Below are 27,487 nucleotides of genomic sequence, written 5' to 3'. Positions count from 1 at the left end.
TCAGGTGACATTGTAAACAAGAAGTGGGCAGCATTATTTCCTGCAAATTGTAACCAAACTGGTTTGTCTAAGCAATTGGCTGAAGTAGGACTGACTGGACTTGTAGGCTTTGAAGTTTTACATTTTTTTTTTTTGAGTGCAGTTATTTTTTTGTACATAATTCTCCATTTGTAAATTCAACTTTTCTGATAAAGAGATTGCACTACAGTACTTGTATTAGGTGGATTAAAAAGACTATTTCATTTGTTTTTTACAGTGCAAATATTTGTAATAAAAATAAATATAAAGTGAGCACTGTACATTTTATATTCTATTGTAATTGAAATCAATATATTTGAAAATGTAGAAAACATCCAAAAATATTTAAATAAATGGTATTCTATTATTGTTTAATCACTTGACAGCCCTAATTTATTTTAAATGAAATCTGAGATCTTAACAACAGGAATCGGGACTAAGAAAATTCCCCAATATCATGAGCTAATGATAAAATCGTGAAAGTTAGCAACACTGTCACACTGCAAGACAAATATATCATTTTGTGTCAGGAATACAACATGTTGATGTGTGCTTGAATATAAGCCTTCTTCCCTAAGCAGAGAACTGACTTTCCTTTATTTCCAGAAAATCTAGGTGTCCATCCTATGCAGAGTGACCGCTCTACAACATTTCAAAGAACCCAGGATAAGGGTTGTCGATTTTGCCCTGTGCTCCTGGTAGGAGTCACAGGCTATTGACATGCCCACCAAACAGAATTAGGCCTACTGATTCCTTCCTTTGAGTGCACGCAGGTGGTCATGCACATATTTCCTCTAACTAGAAAGGAAAAAAGAAAAAAGCCATCAGCCTTTGTTCTATTTTCACCAAAGTTGCTCTGTGTTCTCGGAAGTGGAGCGTACTGAATAGCAGCACAGAAAAATCAAGTTCTGTGATTCTCTGATTACAATGTATAATCAGAAACCAAAAGTTCTGCTATGATAGTGAACTACATCTCTGATGCAATCTACATTTATCATTCTCCAGTCTAGTAAAGAGGCGAGGTGAGGGATTATTATAGTAGAAGGGACAAATGTGTACTTCAGTTCCATTAATATACTAATCCACAGGACTCTGACAGTGTTTGGGAGGAACACTTCTTACATTTAAGAAATGAGCAGAAACAGTGTTCTGCTTTGCACTGCTGCTCTCTCCCCCAGTATGCTGTCCAAGTAGGCGCATGAACACAGAGAAGGGAAGCAAGCTTTGTAAGGAAAGTACTTCTGCTCTCACTCATTTGAACTTCAGCATTATCCTAGGCCTGTTATTACAAGGTAAACCACATATCCTGGTGGGCTGGAGCCCAAGCCCAAGTATATGATGGTTCTGAAGTTCCAGATGGGATAATAGCTTACTCTACTCTGTCGTCTGCCTATCTTTGCTTTTTGTGGTGCCCCTTTTAAAGTTATGCTACTGAGGGCAGGTCTACACTACGGGGGAAAATCGATATAAGATACGCAACTTCAGCTACGTGAATAACGTAGCTGAAGTCGAAGTATCTTATATCGAATTACCTACCATCCTCACGGCGCGGGATCGATGTCTGCAGCTCCCCATGTCAACTCCGCTACCGCCGTTCGGGTTGCTGGAGTTACGGAGTCGACATGAGCGCGTTCGGGGATCGATATATCGCATCTAAATGAGACGCAATATATCGATCCCTGAGAAATTGATTGCTACCCGCCGATATGGCGGGTAGTGAAGACGTACCCTGAAATTCGAGAATGTTACCATACTTATGTATGCTATGCTCCAACTCCAGAAAAATAAGTACTGATGCCCCACATAAAATGAATCCTTGAAAATATTACTTTCATGTTGGCTTCCTTATCAATCTCCTTTCACCATAAAATCTGTCCAGGTTCTTATGTTGTTTCCCATCACTGTGGCTTCTGAGAACCATATGTAGTTCCCTTTGCCTACCATTATATTCACAATTTCATGAGAAATGACCCTACAAAAGTCCAAAGAGCCACAGTAAGAAGAAAATCCCCATTTTACTTTCTCAACCCCAGACCATGTTCTTATAATAAATCAGTGTCCTGAGCCTTTAATCCTCTCTACTTCATATAAATATTATCAATCAAGTAAATGGTCTCAGCTGAAGTATGACAAGACCAACCTGCCTCCACATGCCATGACATTGAAGCGACCACTATTTTTCTCTCAATAGGTTTCATTACAGAAGAGCAGTGCTCTGAGGAATGCGCCCCATGAGACCGATACTGATGGCATCCCTTACAGACAAGGCTTTAATATATCACCAAACCTATGGCAATAACCTTTGTCCTTTTCCCTGTCATCTTTTCTGGCTGCATTCAGAAGATCGGGTTGTGAGATTTAATCAGACCCACTGTAGAGTCTTTCTGAGGCAAAGCAGAAAACACCTATATGGCATGCAGAGACCCATCTGTTCCCTCCATTATGAAAGCCAGACACAAAAGTGGTTCTCTCTTGCACAGACTTAAGGTAATCAATAACCAACCAGTCTTCCTCTCTCCCCTTCACCTACAGAAACCCTGTCTTAAACCAATCAGACATTTCAAAGCAGCTCTGTGTCAAATTGCCAAAAAGGACAAGAAATTCATACTGACAAGTATCAGAAGATGCTTGCTACCATTAGGTGTCTCTGCCTTTAAAATACCATGGGGTTCTCTAAACTTCAATAGAGATTAATTTGATTCAATTTATCTGGAGAAACTTGCTCAGTCCATAATTGACCCATCTCTCTTCCTTACAGTGAATTTTTTTAAAAAGAAAAAGCCCCAAAAGGATACATATTTTATTATGTAACATTTTTAACACTGATATTGTCGTAGTGCCTAATAGCCTCTTTGTGGTAATTTGCCCTGTCATTGCTCTCAAGAAAAAGCTGGCAATTAAATCCCTTTTGTGAGTAATGTCTTGTCTTATTTTGTATGTTGTGCATTGTCTGTCAGTTTATGTTCATTTACAGATACTTTAACTCCAGTAGTCAGTATGCAAGATAATACCAGGGAGGGGGATCTAGAGGGCTGAGATATGAAGCCTTTCATTTCTCTGTTTACTCTGTGAATGCAACCCACATAGGCAGTGGGTTACTTGCTATCTTCCGATGGCTGTTCAGTGGCCCTGTGTGAAATGAATGTTGTCTCAGTTTTGCCTCCATATCACAAAAAACATGGCCAAATGTCAATTATGTGAGTAACATAAGCCGAGAGGCCAAAGACTGAACAGACATCCCTCACTCCACATGCCTACACAGTGTTCTGGAGTCTGCAGGAATGAGCCTCCCGGCCTGAGTCAACAGACTTGTGTAAGCTGTACAGACAATACTTTGAAGTTTTGGCTCAGGCTGGAGCTCAGGCTCGGAAGCCTAGGGAGAGCAGTGGGCTACAGAGCCCAAGCCACAACTTCAAAGCACTGGCTGTACAGCTATTTTTAGAGTGCTAGCCCAAGCCTCACTAACCCAAGGCTGTTGACCTGGGCTGGGAGGCTTATTCCCATGGGCTCCAAAACCCGTATGTAGACATACCCTGAAATACTCCCTCCTCCACAGGCCTTATCTACACAGAAGCTAGACAGGTGCTAGTGCAACAGTATCAGTGTAGACAAAGCCATGGTGCTGGTCACTCACATTCAGTGCTGGAGGCACATGAGCGAGGCTTCCACTGCTACTGCTTGTGCTGTACCTGCTCTTTGGTTAAACCGGGGATGTTAGGGTCAAGTTTTGAAAAGAAACTAAGTGAAGTGGGAGACTGAATTCCACTTTCAAAAGAGATGTTGGAGCACCAAAAGTCAATGTGATTTAAGCTCTTAAATCACTTTTGAAAATGGGAATTCAGTTCCTAGGTCATTTAGTCATTTTTGAAAATGTTACCCTTAGCCTCCAGGGCAGTCAATTTGGCAACTTTTATGAATACTAAATTTTCCCTCCATCACAAAATCCATAAATAGCATACAGACGATGAAGAATACAACACAAACATAACAATAGGATTATTATAGCGATATGAAGACTGATTTCATAGTTAATGAAAGATAAATATGGTGAGCTGTTTCTTGTAATATTGTTAATTTTAAAGTTTTGACTATAAAAACAGAAATATTCCTTATGCACTGGAGAAAGTACAAAAAATGGATAGTAGCTAAAGACAAATTACCCGCCAGTCTATGCAGTCTCAAATACTTCCATCAATAGTACTATTAAGACTAACTGATACCCTCTGCTTGCTTGAACTGCAACTTTTTCTTCTAGCCATCGTCCTTTTGACCCTTTTCCACACACCAAAGTTGCAATCATCTGAGGAGATGACAATAATGGTTGTGACAACAGATGTTGGTCGTAAGAGCTGGAAAGATTTACTGCTAGGAACATTAAATTTAATATTTAATGCAGTAGAACAGCCACCAGGAAGTTAGTTAGAGAGAGAGATTGAACTTGGACAGTGAAAAGTGACCTGGAACTATGCATGCTTGTGACTGGAGTGTTGCAGAGTAATCTAAATGGTCTTGAATAGGCTAGTGAGAGGTTCTCCAAAGAAAGCTCTGTCTGAGCTTTAGGGAGCAGCATTCAGACTGGACTTAAAGTAGCCCGATCACATGCTAGCTCTCCTTGTCCAAAAAACCCAACCCTCCCCATAAAGGCACCATGATCATGGTGTTCAGAAGAGGCAGGAGAATGCGAGGTTAAAAGCAGGTTTACTAGATTTTAAGGCCAGAGGAGACTATTATGACTATCTAGCCTGAACTAAGGCTAGAATTTCACCCACTGTTTCCAGCATCAAGACAATAATTTAAGAATTTACCAGAACCAGGGGAATATTTTCAAAGGCATAAATGGGAGTTAGATGCCCAACTCCCACTGACTTTCAATATCCAAGGACCACATTAACCCTCAGATGTAGGTAAGATGCTGTACTACCATGAGGGGGGAAACTGGAAAAAAATCTAATGTTTCTTTAAAAATTTGTGTAATAGAATCTTGTATAAAAAAACCTTAAAATGCCTTTATTATAATCATATAGTTACTGCATGACAGCACTACAGGGCAGAGTTAAGGTTGTCTGGGTGCTTTAACTATGCACGTCTTACCTTAACATATTTGGATTTCTATTAAGCATAATCTTAATTCTGACTTTCCTGACTGGGGATAGCTTTGGAGTAGTTTTAACATCCCTGTTTTTCATCATTAAGTAACTGATACCTATTGTTCACCTTAACGCCAACTTAATACAGTTTTTTTTGGTCTAGGAATTAACACTTACATTTTGATAGCTACATCATGGAACAGAGTGTTGAGGATACACAGGACCAGAGCTATGTAAACTCAGATGTTTTGATTCATAATAATTTGTACAAATCTTCCCCAAGATTCCACCCCCAGTTGTTTTCACGAGAGTTTGTACAACTAAGTTTCAGGTTCAAACAAACACAAAAACCCAAAGTGAAATTTCATCACAAACTTAGGTTGTGCCTGATTTTGAGTCAACCCCCACTACTTTTGGACAGTTTCCTCATCCAACCATAAATCACCTCAATTTCACATGAAACCTTGGCTCAAATTCACAGTTAATCCAGAATTGCTAATCTCAGCAAGCCTTTTTTGGTAGCTCAAGTCCAGAGTTTGTAATGAATCCCATAACCTGGTATAAACTTGCCTGGTTTGACATCTTAAAAGGGAAAGTTTCAGAGCTCTGCTGTGAGAGCCTTCTGACTCAACACAGATTGAGCTGGACGGCAATGTAAAAAAACTGAAATGACTCAAAAGAAAAGACCTGTATGATCATCCAAAAAAAGACACTAGTTTTTTTCCTTGTGCAAATGTAATACTTGAATTGTGACTAGTGATAAAGGAAGATGCTTAGGAAGTCTAGAAGCTGGTGAAAGAGCACATTGGTTTGGCTTATTGATGGTTATATCAGCAATAATGGTGGTGTACTATATCTGGCGGTAATAAGTCACCAGACAGGAAAAAAGTGCAAGCTTTCAGCAATTCACTCACTTGTGAACACTACAAATGGGACTTTTTTAAAAAAAAAAGCTCACCTCAAGATAGAAACCAACTGTGATCTTTATCAAAACCAATACAGCAGGCCAGATCAGCAGCAATTCTGCTAGTGAATAAGGATGCCATGCTATTTACAAAGATAATACACACAATCATTGAGATTTAATACTGTGATAATTCAAAATGTTAAGGGCTGGCTATCTCTATATCAGCAGTCTAGGGGCCTGTATATTTAAACATTTTAGAAAAGTGCTTATCTTTGGCTACATGATGAAGGGGACTACAGATTACGCTTTTATTTTTATATTCATGGAAAGAGATAGAAGTGTGTATTGAAATATGTCTGAGAATGGGAAAGCTTGTACTTGAACAACCAACTGTGTTGAATTAATTTTAAAATGTAGCATAGTAAATGACAGCTTGGCTTGTGGTGTACCAAAAGGAACATAGCTATACCATTTTGATAGTGAAATAATTTTCCAGGGACCAATCTGTGTTGTGCTTTCTGAAAGGACACCTATGTCGATAGAGAATATATTAGAGTTAATAAGCAGCAAATAAACAGTAAAGTCATTATCAAACCTTCAATGTAAGTCATAGTAAGAAAGAGTAAAAACCTCATACATTGTCATCAATTTTGCCATTAAAAACTATCCATGACATCCAGCTCTCATGAGTTACTTAGGTAACTAAGTTTCAACAAATAAAAGGAAAGGAACTGAAACTCCAATTGAAAACTTTGTTGAGGATATGTCTAGACTATATCTAATTTCACACTCTGCCTGCAGATGTCTCCCTTAATCTCACCAACCTATTGTAGCACACACAGTAATACAGAAGCTAAAGGAGAGAACAGTCCTTAACTCATAGCCATTTTAAAACAAATTTCTTGCACCTTTGGAAGTTGGCCTCAGAATCGAGTGAAAAATTGATTTAATAAATTTGGATTAAGAGTGGGAACATGAAATCCACTGAAGTGGAGAGGGCATTAGATTTGGAGTCAGAACATCTTGGTCTGTCATTGACCTCATGGGTGACTGTGGGTATGTCACTTCAGCTCCTTGCCTCAGTTTCCCCATCTGTAAAATAGAGTAATGACACCCTCATGTGTAAATCACTTGAAGATCTCTGGATGAAAATTGCTATGGGAGTGCTATTATTGTTATTTTACTTCTTGTCTTAAGATGAAAGCTGTCTATATAAACTTCAGAGCTATATATTGGAGTGAGCAAAGAATATAAAACATCCAGCACAGCAATGTATTTATATACATCAGTAGTATTTCCACCTCAAGTTAAAGATCTGTCAGTTCTGTTAAAACCCCTTACATTCAAGAAGCAATGATTTTATTTGAAATATAACTGAGAGCAGGTTTATTTTTTAAAAAAAGTGAACATTGGGGACATTTTTTGATTTAGGAGGACAGTAAAGAATCATAATAGTTTGCACTTAGCTTGACTTGTATCCATGTTTCATTCATATTTTTTCTTCCATGCATACAAGAAGTTATCCCAGTATCTGAACAGGGACAGCTCCAGGCACCAGCGAACAAAACAGGTGCTTGAGGCGGCAGGTCTGTGTCTTCGGCGGCAATTTGGCAGCAGGTCCCTCAGTCCCTCTCAGACCAAAGGACCCACTGCTGAATTGCCGCCAAGGAATGAAGCTGCGTGGTTGAGCTGCCACCGAAGTGCCGCTGATCGTAGCTCCCCTCCGCCCCCCCTTCGCCGCTTGTGGCGGCAAAAAAGCCTGAACCGGCCCTGTATCTGAGGTAAAAATCAAAGTAGTTTAAAAAAAAAAAAAAGCACTGCAGAAGCTGAAAAACAACAAGGCACCTGGTTTGGATGGCATTCATCCTGAGATGCTTAAATATGGAGGCAAAGATGTGGAATCAGTCATCTGTTCACTGTGCAACAAAATATGGACGGAGGAGAAAGTGCCAGAAGAATGGACCCTCAGTATCATAATCAAGTTACCAAAGAAAGGTGAGCTAAACAATTGTTCAAATTGCAGGGGAATAACACTTCTGTCTGTCACAGGAAACGTATTAGCAGCAGTCCTCCTTAACAGAATGAAAGGAAAGATGGATACCATCTTACGTGAACAACAATCTGGATTTAGACAAGGGAGATCGTGCAGTAAACCCTGAGACGGATTACTGAGAACACAATTGAATTCCAACGCAGTCTTGCCATCAATTTTGTGGACTTTCAAAAGGCATTCAATAGTGTAAACAGAGAAACAATGTGGAGTATTGTGGAATTTGGAATTCCAACACAATTAACTAACATTATGAAGGCATTCTACGCCAACTCAAAATACTGCATTAAAATCGAAAATGGATTGAGTAAGCCATTCAGCATCAAGACTTGTTGCACCCCTGACTTACACCTGTCTCCTTTTTTGTTTATGCTAGTCATCGACTATGGATTAAAACAATGCAACAGTGATACATATGGCCTAAAATGGAACAATTCAAGGCTATTTGATCTAGACTTTGCTGACGACATCACTCTTATCAATGAAAGCAGCAAAGAATCCTGTGGCACCTTATAGACTAACAGACGTTTTGGAGCATGAGCTTTCGTGGGTGAATACCCACTTCGTTGGATGCAAGTATTCACCCACGAAAGCTCAAGCTCCAAAACGTCTGTTAGTCTATAAGGTGCCACAGGATTCTTTGCTGCTTTTACAGATCCAGACTAACACAGCTACCCCTCTGATACTTATCAATGAAGATGCCAATGGACTACAAAAATGCACAAACCAAGTAAAAGAAGTAATGGAGAAGATAGGTTTGAGATACAATGCAAAGAAATGTAATGTCCCCATTAACCTGACTACTGGGACAGACATCAAAACTGAAGAAGAGAAAATGGAGAAGGTGAACAATTTTACATATCTTGGAAGTATCATCAGCCAAGATGGTACTAGTTCCAAGGAAATAAGAAGAAGGGATCAGGAAGGGAAATACTGCATTTGGAAGGCTCAAAACCATCTGGCAACTCAAAAACATCTCCCTCAAGACAAAACTGAATGTGTTATTGCCATCACAACATATAGCAATGAGACATGGCAACTTACCAAGAAAGATATGCAAAAGCTGGATGCATTTCATCACAAATGTCTGAGAAGAATATTGGGAATAACATATAGAGATAGGAAGACGAACAAAGAAGTCAGAAAAATTACCCTCACAAATAATCTACAGAAGATGACATCAGTGGCTGGGACACATGCTGAGAATGGAAAAAGAATGCTTACCAAATAGCCCTTGAATGGAAGCCAGAAAATGCAAGAATAAAATGAGGAATACCATGAAAACGAACAGTTCTGAATGACATCAAGCACCTCAAGAGGAAATGGGAAGATTTGGGGAGAAGGGCAGTTGACAGGCAAGGATGGCAAATGTGGGTAGCCCAATGTGCAGCAAGGCACGGGATGGGCTAAGGTCTAAGGTAAGGTAATTACTTTTATTTCATTTTATTGTGGAAAGTCCTGAGGGATTGAATCAGCCCCTGCCCCTGAGTGGGTTGGAGGGCCTTGCAGAGTGAGACCCTTCCTAAACTCACCCAGCAGTGGCAGCTCCTATCCCACAGCCCCCACCCCACCACCATTGTGACCTCATAAATGGGGTTGCAGAACCACTCAGGTTTGGCCCAGCCATCCCTCCATCATGACAAAGGAGTCCAAATTTGAGGGAGTGGCTTCACAACCTGGTGCATGGAGTCACAGTGCCACTCAGATTTGATCTGGCCATCCCCTTCATGATGAGCAGCACTGTGAGTCCGTGTGCAGGTCACAATGCCTTCAGCAGCAGGCAGCCAGGCCCAGCTTCATGGGAGAGGAGTCACAAGGAGCTGCTGTGGGGTAAGTTTTACAAGTTGTTTTTACATTTTATTGCATGTTATTTCACATTTGCAAAAAAAGCCACAGGACTCAAGCTCTGGGTTCAATCCCTGGCTCTGGCACAGATTACTTGTGTGACCTTAATCTCTCTGGGCCTCGGTTCCTTGATCTAGAAAATGGAAATGACAACAATATTATTATTCCTTTGTCTTTTCTATTTAGATTGTAAGCTAATTTCAGCAAGGATTGCTTCTTACTACGTGTGCATACAACACCTAGTACTGGGACCTGATCTAGCTGCTTGCCTCTAGCTGCTTCTACAAATAACAACAGACTTACTCCAATTTTACACTAGTGTAATTGAGAGCAGAATTTCACTGAGTAAATCTTTGATGTAATTACTATAAATACCTAAAATATATCTTTATATTGTGCACTGATGAAGGACAATTATAGTTTATAAATTACTACAGGTACTTCATATGCAATAAAATATAAAGTCCCTGTCTCATGGGGACCTTAATCTTGATGCTTAAATCTAACTGATGTCAAAAATGTATTTATAGGATTAAATTCTACTGTCAGTTTAACTAGTGTAAATCTGAAATAATTCCATAAGCTGCAGATCCATCACCAATTAACTAAAATCTCCTAACAAGAAAATTAGCATAATATTAAAAAATAACATACAGAGTCCATAGCTAACTTTGGGCTCTGTCCTGCAGCTGGCCCCTACAAAAACCTCCAGTTACTCTCCCAGAAATACCACATGCAAAATAGCTGGAGGAGTTAGACTCAAGAAAAGCCAAGACGTTCACAGTTGAGGAGGGAGTGTCTAATACTTACTCACAAGGGTGAAAAACACCCTGGTTATTATTCTTCTGCCTTCCTCTTGGGTACTCAGGTTTAGGGGGTTTAATTCTTAACTGTGACTTTCCTTGCTTTTATGGTTCACACTACATGTTGTCTTAATACAGATTTTGTGAATTATACACACATCAGCGTATCTTTCTTATTAGTTCCGGTAGGTGTTAGACATTGTGACACCGAGGCTGTACTTAGTGACACTTGGAACTCACTTCTGTGAACTTGCAGACACTGTGGAAGTAGAGAAATAACTGACAGGGATTTGTAGGGGATCTTAATGCATGACAGTCTCTGTTAGCCAGAGTCAGGCTAGCTGTAACCCTAATAACGCGAGATTTGTAGAAGCGAGGATTGTGTGAGGCGAGTGGAAAAGAACTGTGTGAGAAGTTGTTTTTCGACCTTGTGTAGATAATACGAAACGTAGACTGGAGTCTCTTAAGTGAGAAAAACAAGATATCAGGATGACCTATGTATAAACAAAATGCAGCTGTTGCTTATTATTGTCTGTAACAATATAAATATAAATGCTGTAATTGTTTACCTGTTGAGAGACCTGTCTAGGAAGGGAAGACCCTATGTCCTAGTGCACTCTCTCCCTGCTGTAGCTGCTAAACAGAATAAAGTATCTGACTCTGCTGCACCCAAACAAAAAGCGAGAACTGAGTTTTTCTCCGACAACACTAACACTGTTTTGCCTTTTCATATTTGTTTTGAAATCAAATATTTGTGATTTGTGGGGAGCACCCTGATGTGTAGTAATTTATAATAGCATGATAATTTATTTCAATTTTAAGTGGCATATTTTCTTCTCTGCTGTGCAGTTTGCTCATAAACAGTTTTTTAATTGAAAACAGCAACAGCTATAAAATTACAACATTAATTACAATAAAAGAAAAGAGACTGTTTTCTGCCTAAACCAGTATGCTTCCTCATGGCTCAGTTCTGCAAGGTACAGCACACTCTGGTCCCATCTAGAACAGTACTTAAGCATGTGTCCAACTTTAATCACCTGATTAGGTACCTGCTTACATGCCTAGCTACTCAGGGTCACTGGAACTTAAAGTTAACATTATGCTTAAGTGCTTTTCTGGATAGGCCTAGAGTGCTCTGCAATCAGCTGATTACCAAAATTCTTTCACATGATGGTATCCATTAGAAGAAACTTTTGAAGTGCCTGATTATCAGAAAGCCTAAGAAAGAAATACCTCAGTAGCTAGCTGATATGCAATGGGGCAGAGTGATTTCCAGTACACTGGATAACTACTTAAAAAAATTAATTACATTTCTCTTCATGAGTTTTTGAATTTCAGATGCTGGCTTTATAAACTTGCATTTCTTTGCTGTCCATTTAAAGTGTCCATTTATATTCATGTATTCTGTTTTATCTATTGTTTTATCAGGCAATTTCAATATTCTGGCACTATATAAGCCATTTCCCTTACTCAGGAACTGCAGTCTGTAATAACAGCAATCAATGCAGTTCATTCTGACAAATGTGTGTCAGAAAAAGACTGCTGTGACTTTGAAATATTGAAAGTGACTGATAACATAATATGTGAAGCAGAATAAATGCATACAAATGGATTTTTTAGCTGAGCAGTCCAAGTATGAACTAAATACAGTGTCAGAGTATTGCACTGAAAGCTCTATGTGCAAGCAGTTACAATGGCAAATTACTAAAGGCACTCTGCAAAGTGTTTTATGAATAAAGCAGTGAGTACAGTTCTGCTCGGCTGTATCCTTTTGTGTGTGTGCCTGCACTTAGTCATGAAGCAGAACCAAGTCATGTTCAGGAGCAAAATGTGGGAATGGAAAAGTCACTTAGTTTTTATAAAAGACATCAGAGTCAACACAAATGGGACTAAGGCCTTGGTTTACACTGGGCACAAAAATCATTAGTGAAACTGGGTCTGATCCTGGTTTTAAAACCAGTTTGGGCTAACATGGCTCATCTAGCACTGAAGTAGTATATTAAAACCATGGTACAGACTGGGACCAACAAATCTTGAAAACTGATCCACAAGAGCAGGTCCTCACACCTTCACTGAGCCCCACTGAAATTATGAGAGCAAAGGTCTGTCTGGGTAAATCTGACCACACGATCAGGGCCTACACAGGAACTAAGTTTTGAAAGCCTACAATTAGAGGTTTTTCACATTGCCTTTCATTTTTTTCAAAAAATGATCTGATTTTGCAAGAAAACCTGCAAAAGATTGTGAAGCGTTTTTGCTGGAAAATTGGACCATTCTTGAATGAAAAATTCACTTAAGAATGGTTCTATTGTCCAGCAAAATCTCAAATTATTGTGTATTGATTTCATTAATGTTTGCAAATAAAATGGCCTTCCTAAACACCACTAGTAGGGACTTAAAAGTACAGCTAACATCCCATCCACATTGGCAAGATAAACTGCATTAGCCTGAACTGGTGTTAAAATGTGTTTAAAACCAGCTCTAACACACTTCATTTCTTCCTTTAGACAGGCCTGACGAGAGTGGGAGGAAGCCAGTACAAATTACCGGGGGCCGGTGGTCCGGAAGGGGGCCCAGGGCCTGGCTTCATCGGCCCTGTTTAGCTGGTTTGCCCTTGCTGGGGGGCCTGAAAAATTTTTTTCACTGGGGCCTGAACCCGCTCTCGGCGGCCCTGTATATGTGGCAAGCAAGAACTAAGGAAGAGAAAGCAGCCACTAAAAACAAAGCTTGTGCTATTTTAAAACCTCCCTCAACTTGTTGCATACAAGATTCCCACACTACCTCAACTAAAAAAAACCTCACCCCCTTTCCTGGATTTCATCCTATGAACAAGGATTAACAATAATACAAGTTTAGCTCAAGCTTTCTCCCCAGGTTTGCCTGCTCCTTATGTTCCTTCTTCAGGACTGCTCAGGCCATACTCCAGATCCTCTCTATTCTTCCCCAAAGAGCAACTCCCATCTCTCTTACATCCTGCTCATCTGCTTCACTGAGTTGGCAGAACCCTCATTACCCTGCTCCCATCAGCATCAACATATGTTAACTGGGCTGGCTGTTTCAAACAAACACTGCCAGTCCGTTACACGAAAGTTTGGTTCTAAGCTACCCGAAATCCAACTTCTGTACCAGTTACAAATACAAAACAAGAAAAGATCACTGAGGGTAGCAATATGCTGGAATATACTTTAGTTTTACTGTTATTTGAATTTACAACTGAGCACTTTTAAGTGATGGATATATAAAAACTGCCAATATAACATTATAATGTGAGGAATGCAATATAGTATTTTCACGACTTTGGATTAGTACACAGCTATCTGACTTCCGTGGGAACTGCTTGTACATTTGAGGGCAAAATTTGGCCCTTTACTTGTCAAAACTCAGTTGCTTAAGGCAAAAAAAAAGAAGCTAATTAGTAAGACATAGTTTAGTGGGTATACCGTCAACTTTAATACATACAAAATAGAGTGCTTCTTTGCAGTGGCTTACACAATCAGTGGGGATTCAATTTGCATAACCAGTTTTTCTTTTTATAACTGTGAATGAAGTGCTATCATGAAGACGAGGGATTACTACAATAACTTGGACCATGCTCAGTGTAGGCAGGGGATGTACAAGCTTTCATACATGGCTCTTGCATTGCACTTCAGTTCCAACCTGCAGAATCCCTCTGACATTCTAGCCTGGGGCATCTATTGAACGAAAACTGCCTATCATGCTGAACTGTGTAGTTGTTTTGTGATTTATCTGTGACCAGCTTCCTTGAAATGGCACACTGTATTAAGAAAGCTCCTGTGCCTTTCCCCAAGACTGTCTCATCATGCGCCATCTGCAGCTCAGCTGCATCAGAATCTTTTAACCCCTCCTCCACCAATTAATAATAAAGCAAAAAGCTGCCTTAGACTTTTAGCCGTGTTTCTATTTGTGGTTCAATTTATTTCAACCTTTATTATATATCTAACTTGAGCCCCACAAGCATCAGTACCATCCAACAGAGGGCAGTGTAGGCAGAACCAATACAGTTAGTTTTCTAACCCCTTGTCAGGGAATCTGCTCACTGCTAGAGCAGTTCCTCCTGGTCATTCTGTGGATTAGCCGATTCCAGGTTCACCACCTCCTTTCCACCTCTCACCACAAGCTCTGCCTTCTCTTCCTGGCTCTCAGCGAGGCACGATGCCCTGTGTTCATGGCTTAGCCCCCTGGGTAAGTCACATGTGTCCTCCCTTCCATGGTAGTAAAGTCTCTTCTTACAAATGGGCTCAGGCCCTCTTCCCATCCACTGCCCAGCTGGTCCACTTCCCGTGTGGCTAGTAGAGGAACCTGGGCCCACCCTCTAATTCAGGTCCCAGCTCAGAGACCCTCATCAGCAGCCAAGGTCTGTTCCATTCTGGATTTTACTGCCTCTTCCCTGAGCCTTTCCTAACTTTCCACTTCTGCAGGTTTGCCAGCCCCAAAACTTCCTCCTCTAAGGGAGTTACCTTTGCTCTGTAACCCCCAAACACACCTCCCATCACTCAGGGAGTAGCTGCTGACTATTTCCCTGCAGCCCCCGCTCTACTATCAACTTCCTGTCTTTCTATACCCAGCCCAGTCCCTTCCTCCTCAGCTGGGCTTCCTCATTATTCAGGCACGGGATTACTGAAGCCACCTGATACCCCTCAACTGTGGCCTCTCGTTAACTGGCCCCCTTCCTAGCCTAATTTAACCCCTTCAGGACAACTGTAAGAAAAGCATGCTTTGCTGTACCACCATCACCAGCTGCACGCAGCAGGGGAGGTGCAGACAGATAATAAGCCAGGCAACTCCTTTCTAGACAGTGTAGAACTCCCTGGGGCATTCCACCTTGGTCATGCAGTGGGGTGGGATGTGGCAAGACAAAGCTTCCCTAGGATAGTGAGGGTCTGTCTTCATAATAATTATTATGGGAGGTTATTATTTTTGGTGATACGCTACTATGGGGAGTATTGGTTTAACTTGTAAGGCTGTATTGTAAACTTGCGGGTCAGAGGTTCTCTGTAAGGAAGAGAAGGAGGACACTTATGTGGAGAGGTGGGAGGAGGAAGATGGATTGCTTGAGGTGGGGCTGTAAAGGGCACAATGATAGGTTTTTGCTGGTAAGGTATTTTATTGGGATGAGACTATAAGCTCTTTTCATAGTTCCACTTTTGGTCCTGGGCCACTGGGCTAGATCCACTGACACAGAGACTAGGTATACAGAATATAGCAGCCCTCCTTTTCATCTAGGGTCAGAGGTCTGCTGGAGCAGCATGGAGAGAGGGTGACATTTTCAGAGGTGGAGACTTTAACTGGAATTTACTTTAAAGGCTTCCTATATAACACATCTCTACCCATGACAGGGCAGAGACTTTCTGAGACCCGTGGGTTTACTGAAGTGATAAAAATGACAGAAGAGAGAACCAGCTGCTGTGAGCACAGCCAAAAGCTACACCAGACGTGTTAGGAAGTATGCTGCACATACAAGCCTGGTTCTCTCCTATGCATCTGAAATTTGGATTCTTGAAAGCATGATGAATGAGGTACATGAAGCAAAGCTTTGAAGCTGGCACCAGGAAAATCACTACCAGTCTCTATTTCTTTTGTTTATAATTGTAAAAAAAAGGGAACTGCATTCACCTTCTGAGCCATTAATTCATCATGACTTTTCATCATTTCTGGTAAGCTGTATGGTAGGTTTCCAAAGTAGCAATACTGAAGCTCCGTGTGCCAAGAACTTCTCCTCTGAATTCATGAGTATAATACATGCAATTGTTATGATCTTGTTTTCTGTGTTTACAACTTTAAGTGTCCAGACGTTTGCTGAGGCAGTTGTCATTCTGCAAGGCACAGCTGACCCTGCATGCTACAGAGGAGTGACACGCTGTGCTTTCTGATGGTGACTTTACCTTTGTTCTTACATTGTTTCCCTTCACCTCAAAGTAAAGTTGCTTAAACAAACAGGAACACATGCTTATTGTGTATGAAAAATACGAAACAATTGTGGCTTGATGTTAGTATATAGTCTTGTTTGTCAGCCTGAAATAGAATTTTGGGTTTGACTTTTGATACTCAAATCCTTACTAATATGTCTTAAAAACAAACAATAACAACACTGTGTTGCTTCTGCCCAGCCAGATGGGCTTGTTAGTACAATGAGAAAGAGATAATAAACAGAGCACAGCTAAAGTATTACAGGGTATGGTGTGAGTATAATATATGAGCATAGACTGGAAGGCTGCCTGGCTCTTCTCTCAAGCCAAGGTTAAGCAACCAGTTAGGAGGGGGATGGGGGAAAGGCAGAAAAACATTAAAAGCCAAAGAAAAGCCTGGCCTTGGCCAGAGCACAACCTCACCCCCTACCCCTCCCATGGAATACAAAAGAGGTGGGACGAAGACCCCAGACTCATGACCCTCCAAAACAGAACATAAGGGGTGTGACTAGGGGCATGCACTACAGGTATATTTGGGTCTGCTGAGGAGGAGGAGGTGGGAATGTGGACAGAGACAATGCTCTGCAGCATCAGAGCTGGGAACAGATCATTAGGAAACAGACTCTGCCATCGTGTAGAGCTATGGATATGTTTGTTTGGAATTAACCCCAATAAACATCGTGTTGCCTGCATTTCAGACTTGTCTGCTTTCTGGCTGCATGACAAGAACTGGGGGTGGGGGTGAAGGGAAAGCCCTCTAACACTTGATTTTCAGAGGCGTTGAGCACTGACAGCTCCCAATTACCTCAGTGAAAATCAGGCCACTGGCCTCTGAAGCTTATAAAAAATTTACCTTTTCTCTCTCTAACAACATCTATGGTTTGGATCCTAACACAGAACTGAAAATCTGAGTGTAATAGGAAAAGTGGAGATGTGAATGAGAACAGACCGTTTAGGTGTTGCCTTATTCTTGACCAACAATAGACACCACGTGCTCAGAACTGAACAACTGCTGTAGCGCCATGGGAAATATAGACTTCTATGACATATCCTGATAGAATTTACAATTATTTTTATACCTCCCAGGAGCGCAATGGAGGATTTAAGGCTCAGGATTGAAGAGAGTTCTTAATAGGTGTCATATCGCATGTCAGCACACAGTTCCTACTGAACCAAGGGACACATCCTCTTGGAACTTTTCCTGTAGCATTCAGTAGTTCACAGTATTAAAGCCTCTGTCATTACTTTCAAAAAATGACCTCTAGTGTGGTGCCCACATGGCTGCTAGTGCATAGAAGGTCATCTATTAATGGCAAAAAAAATAGTTATTCTAACTTACCTGAGCACATTGATTTGTTGTCTAATGGCATGGACAGGAGTATTTGTCAAAATCTGCCAAGTGATTATGAAGTCATTGAGACAAGCTGCAAGGTCCATTATTCAAATCTTTCTTAGAAAGATTTCACTATTATTTTGATACAATTACATTGTATCTGAATTCTAGATGGAGTGGAAGCAACTGGTTTCAGAGATACAATTATACAGACAGTGGTCACAATGTCTATTTGAGACCCTGAGTGGTTCCCTTCATATGTGAATACAGCTAAAAAAGTCTCATTAAATTTTTAGAAGCCTTACTGTTCATATTTTTGTTTCAGCTTATAACAAAAAGTCTATACGTAGATTGAAAGACCAATTGCTTCTTTTTCTAAAGTGTCCAGTTTTTACCCTTTTATTTTAATAAATAATACCACAAAAATGCTTATTTGAAGACATTTTGATATTCCACTTAGAGCAGACTTACGTTTCTTATATACTGTTTGCAATTTCTACACTGTGCTGAAAGCCAAAAGATTTTTTTCAGCCCCAAATGCTTAAATCTGCTGAATTTCAAAAGAATATCTAATATTTTGTTTTACTCTGGCTTTTTTAAAATCTGTTAGTTAAAAAAAGTAGTTAGAGAGGCTATTGATATGAAGGTTTCAGAATGTGGGTTTAATTACTGTATCCTCTGCTAGGTGTTGTCTATGCACAAACTTGCAATGGTGTTATTTTAAACTGATTTAGTTAAATTAAGGAAAACTTCTGTGTGGACACACTTATATCAGTTTAAAACTAATTACATGAGGTTAGCTTGTGCCTGTAAATTTATGAACAATAAACTAAACGGATGCAAGTACATCCACATAGAATTTTGCACCTATTTAACTAAATCAACTTAAAAGTCACATCGTTAGTTAAACTGCTGCATCTGTATGTGTAGACCAAGCCTTAACATGATATGAATGTATCCACACAGCAGTTCCATTGTCACCTTAGAGTGTCACTGTGTTCTTGGTTGGGGGCTGTCCCAAGAGTCTTTTGGTCTCAATCAAACCATTTGAGACAAGACACTATAATAGGATGGGACCACACGTCAGGCCCAACTATTGCAGGAAGTTACATCAGAGAATTTTATGTTGTTGAAAGATTTTGAGATGAAGTGTTTGCAGCTCTAGATGACAAATGCATTAGACCTGCTATCAATTAACTTTACTATGTAAAAACATAACAATACTGGGAGGTGAAGGGGAACTGGCTAGGTGAGTGATTCTGCTCTAGAGAACAGAGATTGTGATAGTTCACAGAGCAGGTGTAGGTCATTAAATTCCCTGAACGTTTTAGCCTTCTCCACGTGTCTTACCCTGTGGACACCTTGGAGAAGAGCATGCCAGCACATCCTAAGTATCTGAAAGTTACCACAGTCTCCTTTTGACTTCAAGTGCCGAGCTGTGAATCATGATCTACAGCCCTTGAGAGCAGAGGGGGAGTGGTCATCATCTGGCCTCTTGGGTACCTGGGGATCTTTTTCTCTCCCCCTTGTTATGGGGAATCTCCTATGCTGGGTGTTTCCTGTTCTGAAAAGGTAACAATGAGCCCTGTGCTGCTCATGCTCCCTGGGTTGAGATCAAGGATTTTTTTTTTTAATTTTTGTTTTTGGTCATCTTGCAAGACCTTATACAGCTGCACTCTAGGAATTCAACACTGTTCAGCTGATGGCGCTATACAGAATATGGATATTTCATAAATGCAGAGACCTGCATTTTCACATAAATACGACTAGCCCAGGAGAGAGCAGGAAATGCCAATACATTTCAAATGGATACCCTATAACATTAAGGAATTTGAAATAGTCATATGAACATTTGCTAATTCCACCCGGCAAAACTTATTTCCTTCTGTCTAGAATATAGATTGCTGCAACAGATGATTATTCATCCTTCCCATTAGAAAGAGAAGCAAGGGTGATTTGTAAAATACTCATGATAGTAGTCATGATAAACAGTACTAAGAGACCTTTGAAAAACCTGCCATGTAAGCAAGCTCTCTCTTCATGGCGTCTGTTTCTTAAGTACTGTTCCCCTCTCAAATGCTTAAATTTAAATTGACAGAAGTAATTAACAATGGAATATAAGAGGGTCCCCTTTATGCTGCGACTTTCAATTCTGTGTTTGTCAAGTCCCTGTTGTGACCCAGCCCTCTGGTCACGTTAGTAATCACCTCTGCCCCCTTCAGGAAGCTAGAGAACCCTAGGTCTCCTGGGTTGAAATAATTTGTCTCCAGAGTTCCTGGTGGGAATAGGTATGGGGACCCAGCTCCCCGTCCCCCTCCACCAGGTTCCACCTCAGGGCCCTTGTTTGGAACAGTCAGAACCAATCCTTCTCATGCTGCTCTCTGAGCTACTTCCTACCTCTCCTCTTCTGTAGGCTTCCCCTGCCCTGCTTCTCCCTCTTTCAACTGGTGGCTTCTCTGACAGCTTCTCCTATCTGCTGGAGGAGTCTTCTCTCTCTGCAATCTCTCTGGCAGCTTCCTATCTCCTCAGGAGTTCACCCTCACACAGAATTAGGCTTTAGTCATGTGCAGGGCCTTCCCTGCCTAATTAAATGCCTCCCAGTTACTCAGTGAGTTAACTACTCAGAGGTGAACTCAGCTGCCTTATTCCCACTTGTGGAGCCTGTCAGAGGTAGGCTGAGCCCTTGACCCCTAGAGGGCCAGCTTCCCTGTCACAGAATCTCATAACGAAGAAATAGAAAGTTATTTAAAAAGGGAGATCACATAGGTTTTCAGGGCATACATAATCTAACTCTCTAAATTGTTCACCAGTACTGCCCTGACAGGCACATTCTGGCCCACCTAGGTGCATGGGGTCATGTCCCTTCTGGTCAGTCATCAGTCCTGATGATATAATCAGTTTTTTGCTCATTAGTGCTAAAATTGCATAATACCAGTTCAGACTCCCCAGACTCTAGAGATCTCATAAATTATCCATCCACCTACTCTCCCATGCTGTGTTAGAGTATTAGAGCAGAGGACTGAAAATCAAGAATGCTGGGTTCTATATTCCTGACTCTGCCACTGACAAATTGTGACCTTAGGAAAGTCACTTAACTCCCCTTGTGCCCCACTTTACCCCCCTTGTGCCCCACTTTACCCATGTATTAAGGGGAAATGTCCTTTCTTTTCTCAGAGGAATGCTATTATTTATACAGTGCTTCAAAAATCCTCAGATAAAAGGTGCTACATAAGTGCAAGTTTTTATGCTTCTTTCTCCTTACATATGCCTTCATAATAATATACTGAAATGCTGCAATTCTGAGACAAAATAAAACTGTACTTTACTTAGAACTGTCAGACCTGCACAGTGAATGTCAATGCTTCAGATGAAGGCATAACCAAGCCTCCCTATTTGTTCAATACTGTACCATGGGGGTGGGGGATTTTTTTTCTTAATTCTAGTGGTGATCATGTCTAATACCATGGGGACTGATATGCCTTGCAAGTATATCCCTGCTTGCAGAAGCTATTATTGTATCAGTAACAAAATTATAGTTACTATTAATTAAATGAAAATACTATTTCTATTTTATACATATATATCACTCTTGAACTGAAGATATCAAAACCTTCATGTACAGGACTGGGCAAAATTCCTAGTGACTTCAGTGGGATCAGGATTTCATTCTTGGTCTCCAGCTTCTCTCTGTTTCCATTTCTTAAAATCAAACTCATGTGGCTAATGCTCAGAACAAGATGACTTAAGACCCTGAATGGCACCTGATCACATCACTCTTCCCTCTCTATGTCGCTGTTCCAGAGCTTAGATGGCTGGGAATGTTCCTTGGAAAGATTATAGGAAGGATTTTTGCTTGCTTATTTTGCATAGTGTATATCGAGTGAACAATGTGAGAGTCCTAGATATTTTCTGCTGTGCTTACATGGTCATGTTCACTGACTGTTTCAATATTTTTGACAAGCAACTCCTATATATATGAGTTTTGACAAGCAACTCCCTATAATATACACACAAACACACACACATACGTATAGGGAGTTGCTTGTCAAAACCCATATGTATGTATGTATGTATGGAGAGAGAGAGAGAACATTATATAAACAACATTATAGGGAGCTGCTTGTCAAAAACTTTCAGTAAACATGACATGTAAGTGCAGCAGAAAATATCTAGGACTCCAGCATTGTTCGCTTGATATACACTATGCAAAATAAGCAAGCAAAAAAATACACACACACACACACACACACACTCAAATATATAACTCAATGCATTTTAACTTCATCACTTATGTAAACTTTTAGATTTTTGTTAAAGTTTATCTCAGAGCACAAGTCAGGCAAATAGTTCCCAATCAGTAACATATTCACTGAATATTAGTCCCTTTCTGCTCATACAATATCTGTGAGCAGATAATGATTTCCTTGAATTTACGTATTACTTGAAATAATTCAACAACCATCTTTTTAATATTATACTCTATTACGTGAATGCAAATATTTAAAAATCAAACTGTGCTGCTTAGCTGTAACTGGTCAGATAAGTCACATAGCATTATTTCTGGTTGTTTTTTTCCCCCTGTGATGACAAATGCACAAGCACAATTCTGGCACAATTACTTGGACAGGAGAATTTAAAATTCAGTCCTGTGAATATTCAATATCATAACTCTGACATTTGCTTTCTGCAGATATTTGTGCCAGTATCTGAATAGTCTGAATATTCAAAGAAAGTGAACACAAGGAGCACAAGCCTGAATGAAACATATTCATATGACATAATGAAGGATATCCAATATGACAGCCACACAGAAGAAGTTCCGACAAAGCAAGTGTGAAATTTTGTCACTTGCCTTAAGTGCAAATACTTAGCAATAGGGTTGGGAATAAATAGGAACCATATAATTCACTCAGACCTTCATCCAAAATTCAAACTGGATACAAAATAAAGCTTTCCTGTGGTTTATAAAAGTATGTTTGTTCATTATTGTTGGATTTTTTTCCATTTCACATGCATCTGCAATTTTGAGTCAACACTGAATGCTGAGAAAGCACAATAAAGACAATTCTGTTGGTATTTCTGGTCTGATCAAAAGCAATAAGTACCAGAAATCTCACTAGAGATCTCACTTTTGCAGCTCCAAAAGGTTGAGTAAGCTTTGGAAAAACCTCGGAACTTTCTTACACAATTTTCTCTCCTTAGAAAAGGCTTGTAACTCTTTTGGGGGAGGGGACATCATCTCAAAAGCATTGAGTGTGGGAACTGGCTATCCACATAACATAAGTTCCACAAATCTTTTTTTGCTGCCAATAAAGTTCAGTGCAACTCTCTGATGTGTCTCAGGAGGAGTGAAAGCAACTAAAGCAAAACTAAGTATTTTAATGAGACTGCTAGAGGAATGAATAATCAACTTCAGCATAAAATACCAGAATATGCAATTGACAGTTACCTGCTTCAATGATATGTTTGATGATGTAAGGCCAGATGACACCAGTGTCTTTTTTCATTCCTTTTCGCAAAGTGGGGCATTTTTCTGTTTTTCGTACATTCCCAATGTAAGTAAATGCATATGTACAAAATCAAGGCATAGACAGCAGCAATAACAGGAAGTTTTTCTCCCAAAGAAAATGCAACTAGAAATGGTTCCAGAGCTAAGAGATATCTTCTCTTAATCCCTATTCCATCCTCTCCTGAATCTTACCTTTGCGAGAAGACATCTCTGTAGGGGCTGCCATGCTGGAGTGCAATTCCATATCCCCTGTCTGCGACAGTGTTCCCAACTGTGTAAAAGGAGCAGTCTGGATCATTGATGGCCACGTATTCCAGAACTGCTGCATCCCAAACAAAGGCGTAGTTCCCATATTTCACCTGTAGCAAATAGAAGAAGACCTTAAGGCTACAGCTTGTCAGCTCCAAAACAAGGCAGTTGTGACCAAAACTTGTTACCATCTGAACAGGGCCGGCTCCAGGCACCAGCTCAGCAAGCAGGTGCTTGGGGCAGCCAAGGGGAAGGAGCGGCACGTCAGGCTCTTCAGCGGCTGGTCCCTCGGTCCCTCTCGGAGGGAAGGACCTGCCGCAGAAGAAGAAAGTGGCACAGTGGAGCTTCTGCCGATTGCGACCCCCCCCACGCCACTTGGGGCAGCAAAAATCCTGGAGCCGGCCCTGCATCTGAAGGCTGTGTGATTAAAAAAAATGTTGAGGTTTCAGTCCAGTTTCCAGCAGTTAAGTGTCCATATCCCCAAAACCACTACCACAGCTGATGCTGGTTGATGCTTTTTTTTGTAGATGCAGCAGGCATGCTAGGAATTGAATGTGAACTGAAAACAATTTGCCCTCAGGGATGAGGCATGTGGGTGGAGAATTTGGGATAAGCTAATACTCTTCCTGTTCAGTGTATAAATGGAGGACTTCAGTCCCCAGGGCTATCAATTGGGCACCTTTCACCTGTGCTAAATTCACACAGTGTAGATATGCATGCGTGAGAGAGAATCAGTGTAGTGCCTATTTTACTCCCTTCACCCTTTTACCAACCCTCTGGTCCTGGTGAAAGGATCATTTTATGGTGAAGGCATGGATTGAGACTGAGAAGATCTGTCATCAATTCTCAGCTCTGCCACTGATTCCATATATGACCTTAGACATGTCACTTGGTAACAGATTTTCAAAAAAGCACTACTCTCATTTACGCACCAACATTGAGTGGCCAGATTTTCAAAAGTGCTCAAAGGGAGCTGCAGGGTCCTGAGCACTTTTGAAAATCTGGCTATTTATCTCTGTCTTAATTCCATATCTGTAAAATGGCAATTCCCTGCTTCAGAAGGATACCATGAGAATAAATTTATTAATATTTGTGAGGTGCTCAGAGGCTATGGTGATTGGAACCACATAAGTATCTAGATAGAAAATTTGCTTCAGTGACCCAAAAGACAAGACTCTTCTAAAAAGAAGCATTGCTCTACAGATATATTTTTCCTGCATTTAAAAAAAAAAAATGAAAAACAAAACAATACACACACACAGTAGCAGCTGTGTTTCATTGTCAAGACTGACCATGACTGGCATATCGCAATACCATTCCAATGAAAGCTCCACTTAGACCACACTAATGGAAAGATTTCTTCCTTAAGTTATTACTAATGAAAAATTATGTGCCTTGCCCACCCTGCTGTCGAAACTGCTAGGTTGTAGGCAAATCTTACATGGGCAGTTCATGCAGCCTATTTTACTACTGATTGCAGCTGTGTTAACATAGCTTTCTTGCTCAGAGTTTTAGCCAAACAATTAAATGATTGTTTTTCTGAAGATTATTTTATCATCCAGGGTGGTGGCGCTCTCGGAAGTATCGTTGACTAGCCCTGGTGTTTCTGGCATTACTTTATGCACTTTTGTTGTCTGTGTGAAGCACTTGCACTAGTAGACGTGAATCACCACAATTGTGAGTGAATCTGCAATTGTAATTGCCATCCAAAAACTTTGTTCATCTGCCAGGACAGATCACTCCTCACAGCAGCAGCACTATTAATAGAAGGTGGCCCACTTATCCAAGAGGTAAATGGCACTGGCACACGTAATATAATTAGCTTTACCTACATACATTCTGTCTCATCCCTCAGCTGGGTCCATATAATGAATTGATCCTAGTGCCTGGGTACACAAGAACATAGCAGCAGCTGAACTTAAAGCTGCATGGCTATTCTTATTTATACTGGGTTTATTCTGGTTTACCTAAATAAATTAGGAAAATATTTAACTAATCCTCATTTAGACCAAAATAAGGGGGTTTGCACCTGTTTAATTAAAATGGTAAAAAAACCAACCAAACAAAAAAACCCAAACAAACCCTGATTTAAATTAAACTGCTACAATTTTGGGATGTAAAGAAGACCATAGTATCTAAACACAAGCATTACTCCTATAAGGAGAGGATACATCCCACATCATATCCACCAGTATAGTAACTTCCTACATTAAATTACACACACAAACTATGTGAAAGATCATTACTAAGGTTATAAAGTCAAACACTCAGAAGTTAGGAAATGCCAGACATAAGGTTGCCTTCTTTTTGTGTGTAGTCTCCTAGGCTTTTAAAAAAGCCAACTGAACCCTGTCCCAGAAATTCCATCATGTGGCATCATATTGACACCCACATGGTTCATTAGCAGGGTTGGCACTTTTAGATCCACTGTACTGGCCCTTGCCACTTGGCTTAAAGGAGTAACCTATTATTGCTACGTGGGTTAGTGCTAGAGAAAGAGGAGACATGCACTTGCCAATGGGATTCCCAGATATTTGCTGAGCAGAGGAATGATGAAACTCAGAAATGTTGGGATTCCATTCCAGGGGCTGGAAGGGATTTTGCTCTAATGCAGGGTTTCTCCACTTGGATCATGACTCAAAACTGGGTCCCCAGAATGTGTCAAAGGATCACAGAGCTGGCTTTGCTCAGCTCCCTGCTCCAGGAGTTGCGAACTGATTCACAGGGTCACAGTGCCACTCAGATATGGCCCAGCCACCCTTACATCATGATGGTAGGGGCCAGCCTGGCTAAATCTGAGTAAGTGGTGCTGTGACCCCATGCACCAAGTCCCAATACCACTCTCACAAATTTGGCCGGGCCAGCCCCACCATTAGGTCAATGCCTGAAGCTGGGAGCCAAACCCAGCCAGCTTCGCAAGAGAGGAGACGGGAGGTAGTGATTGGTGTTACATTTCCCAGTAAGTACTGGTTCTCTGACATATCCTCTGCCCCGCAGCCGGGTGATACCCCATCTTCCATGCCCCCTGTCGTACCCCCCAGCTTGGGCCCCCTGACATATCTCCAGTCCCAACGCTGTGTGACTCTCCCTCTGTCATACCATCCATCTTGGCCACCAGCACCCCAGATCTTCCCCTACTGCAACCTCCAGCTCCTTCTGCCCCCAACTCCTTTTCCCCAGCCCCCACACATATCCCACAGGAACCCAAATCCCCCATCCCTTTACCCTCTGCTCCCTATGGATCACGTGTGGGGTCTGTGTGCTTTTTGGGGGGAGCTATCAGCTTGCCACCTGCCCCCGACCTCTCTGCCTCCATATCCTTTCCCCAGTCTCCCACTTCACTGCCACACCCCTCTGTCCCTCAGTTTGTTCCTCAGCAACCCTCAAACCACCATCTGCTTCCGCACTATACCCAGTGCCCACGATCTCCTCAATTCAGCTCCAGCACCCCAAATCCCTCCCACCCCTTGCCCTCTGTCCCCCAGGAAGGAATTATGTTTTGGGGGAGTGGCTTGGCTCACTACCCCTCCCCCCAGTTGCCAAAGGGGCGGGGGTTCCCAAACTGCTCACATTTGGTCTTAGAATCTGGAATCTTAGCTCTGAGCCCCCATCCCAGCCCTCTGACAGACTCCTATGGGGGTGTCTCTCATCAGGTCTGTGGGCTTCTCTGAGGTCTCTGGCTCGTGACAGTCCAAATGGGTTCTGAGCCCAAACAGGTTGAGAACCACAGCCGTAGTGGACACCTACTGTTATCCCCAT

General features: G+C 41.1%; 1 protein-coding gene across 9 annotated transcripts in view; it reads right to left on the bottom strand.

The window, feature by feature from the left end:
* Positions 1-27,487, bottom strand: part of GRID2 (glutamate ionotropic receptor delta type subunit 2) — a 1,020,962-nt gene that overhangs the window by 75,440 nt on the left and 918,035 nt on the right. For 7 of the 9 annotated variants that reach the window (XM_039542696.1, XM_039542702.1, XM_039542707.1 and 4 more), the window contains one exon: positions 23,672-23,838. In XM_039542696.1, the coding sequence (XP_039398630.1) occupies positions 23,672-23,838 (167 nt within the window). Of the gene's footprint in view, positions 1-6,896; positions 7,105-23,671; positions 23,839-27,487 lie in introns of those variants that run through there. The other 2 variants (XM_039542703.1, XM_039542704.1) reach the window with 2 other exon arrangements.

Source organism: Mauremys reevesii, linkage group 5 (assembly GCF_016161935.1).
Source record: "Mauremys reevesii isolate NIE-2019 linkage group 5, ASM1616193v1, whole genome shotgun sequence".
NCBI classification, from domain to species: domain Eukaryota; kingdom Metazoa; phylum Chordata; order Testudines; family Geoemydidae; genus Mauremys; species Mauremys reevesii.
Note: the sequence above shows the minus strand (reverse complement) of the source record. Positions and strands in the feature narration are given on the sequence as shown.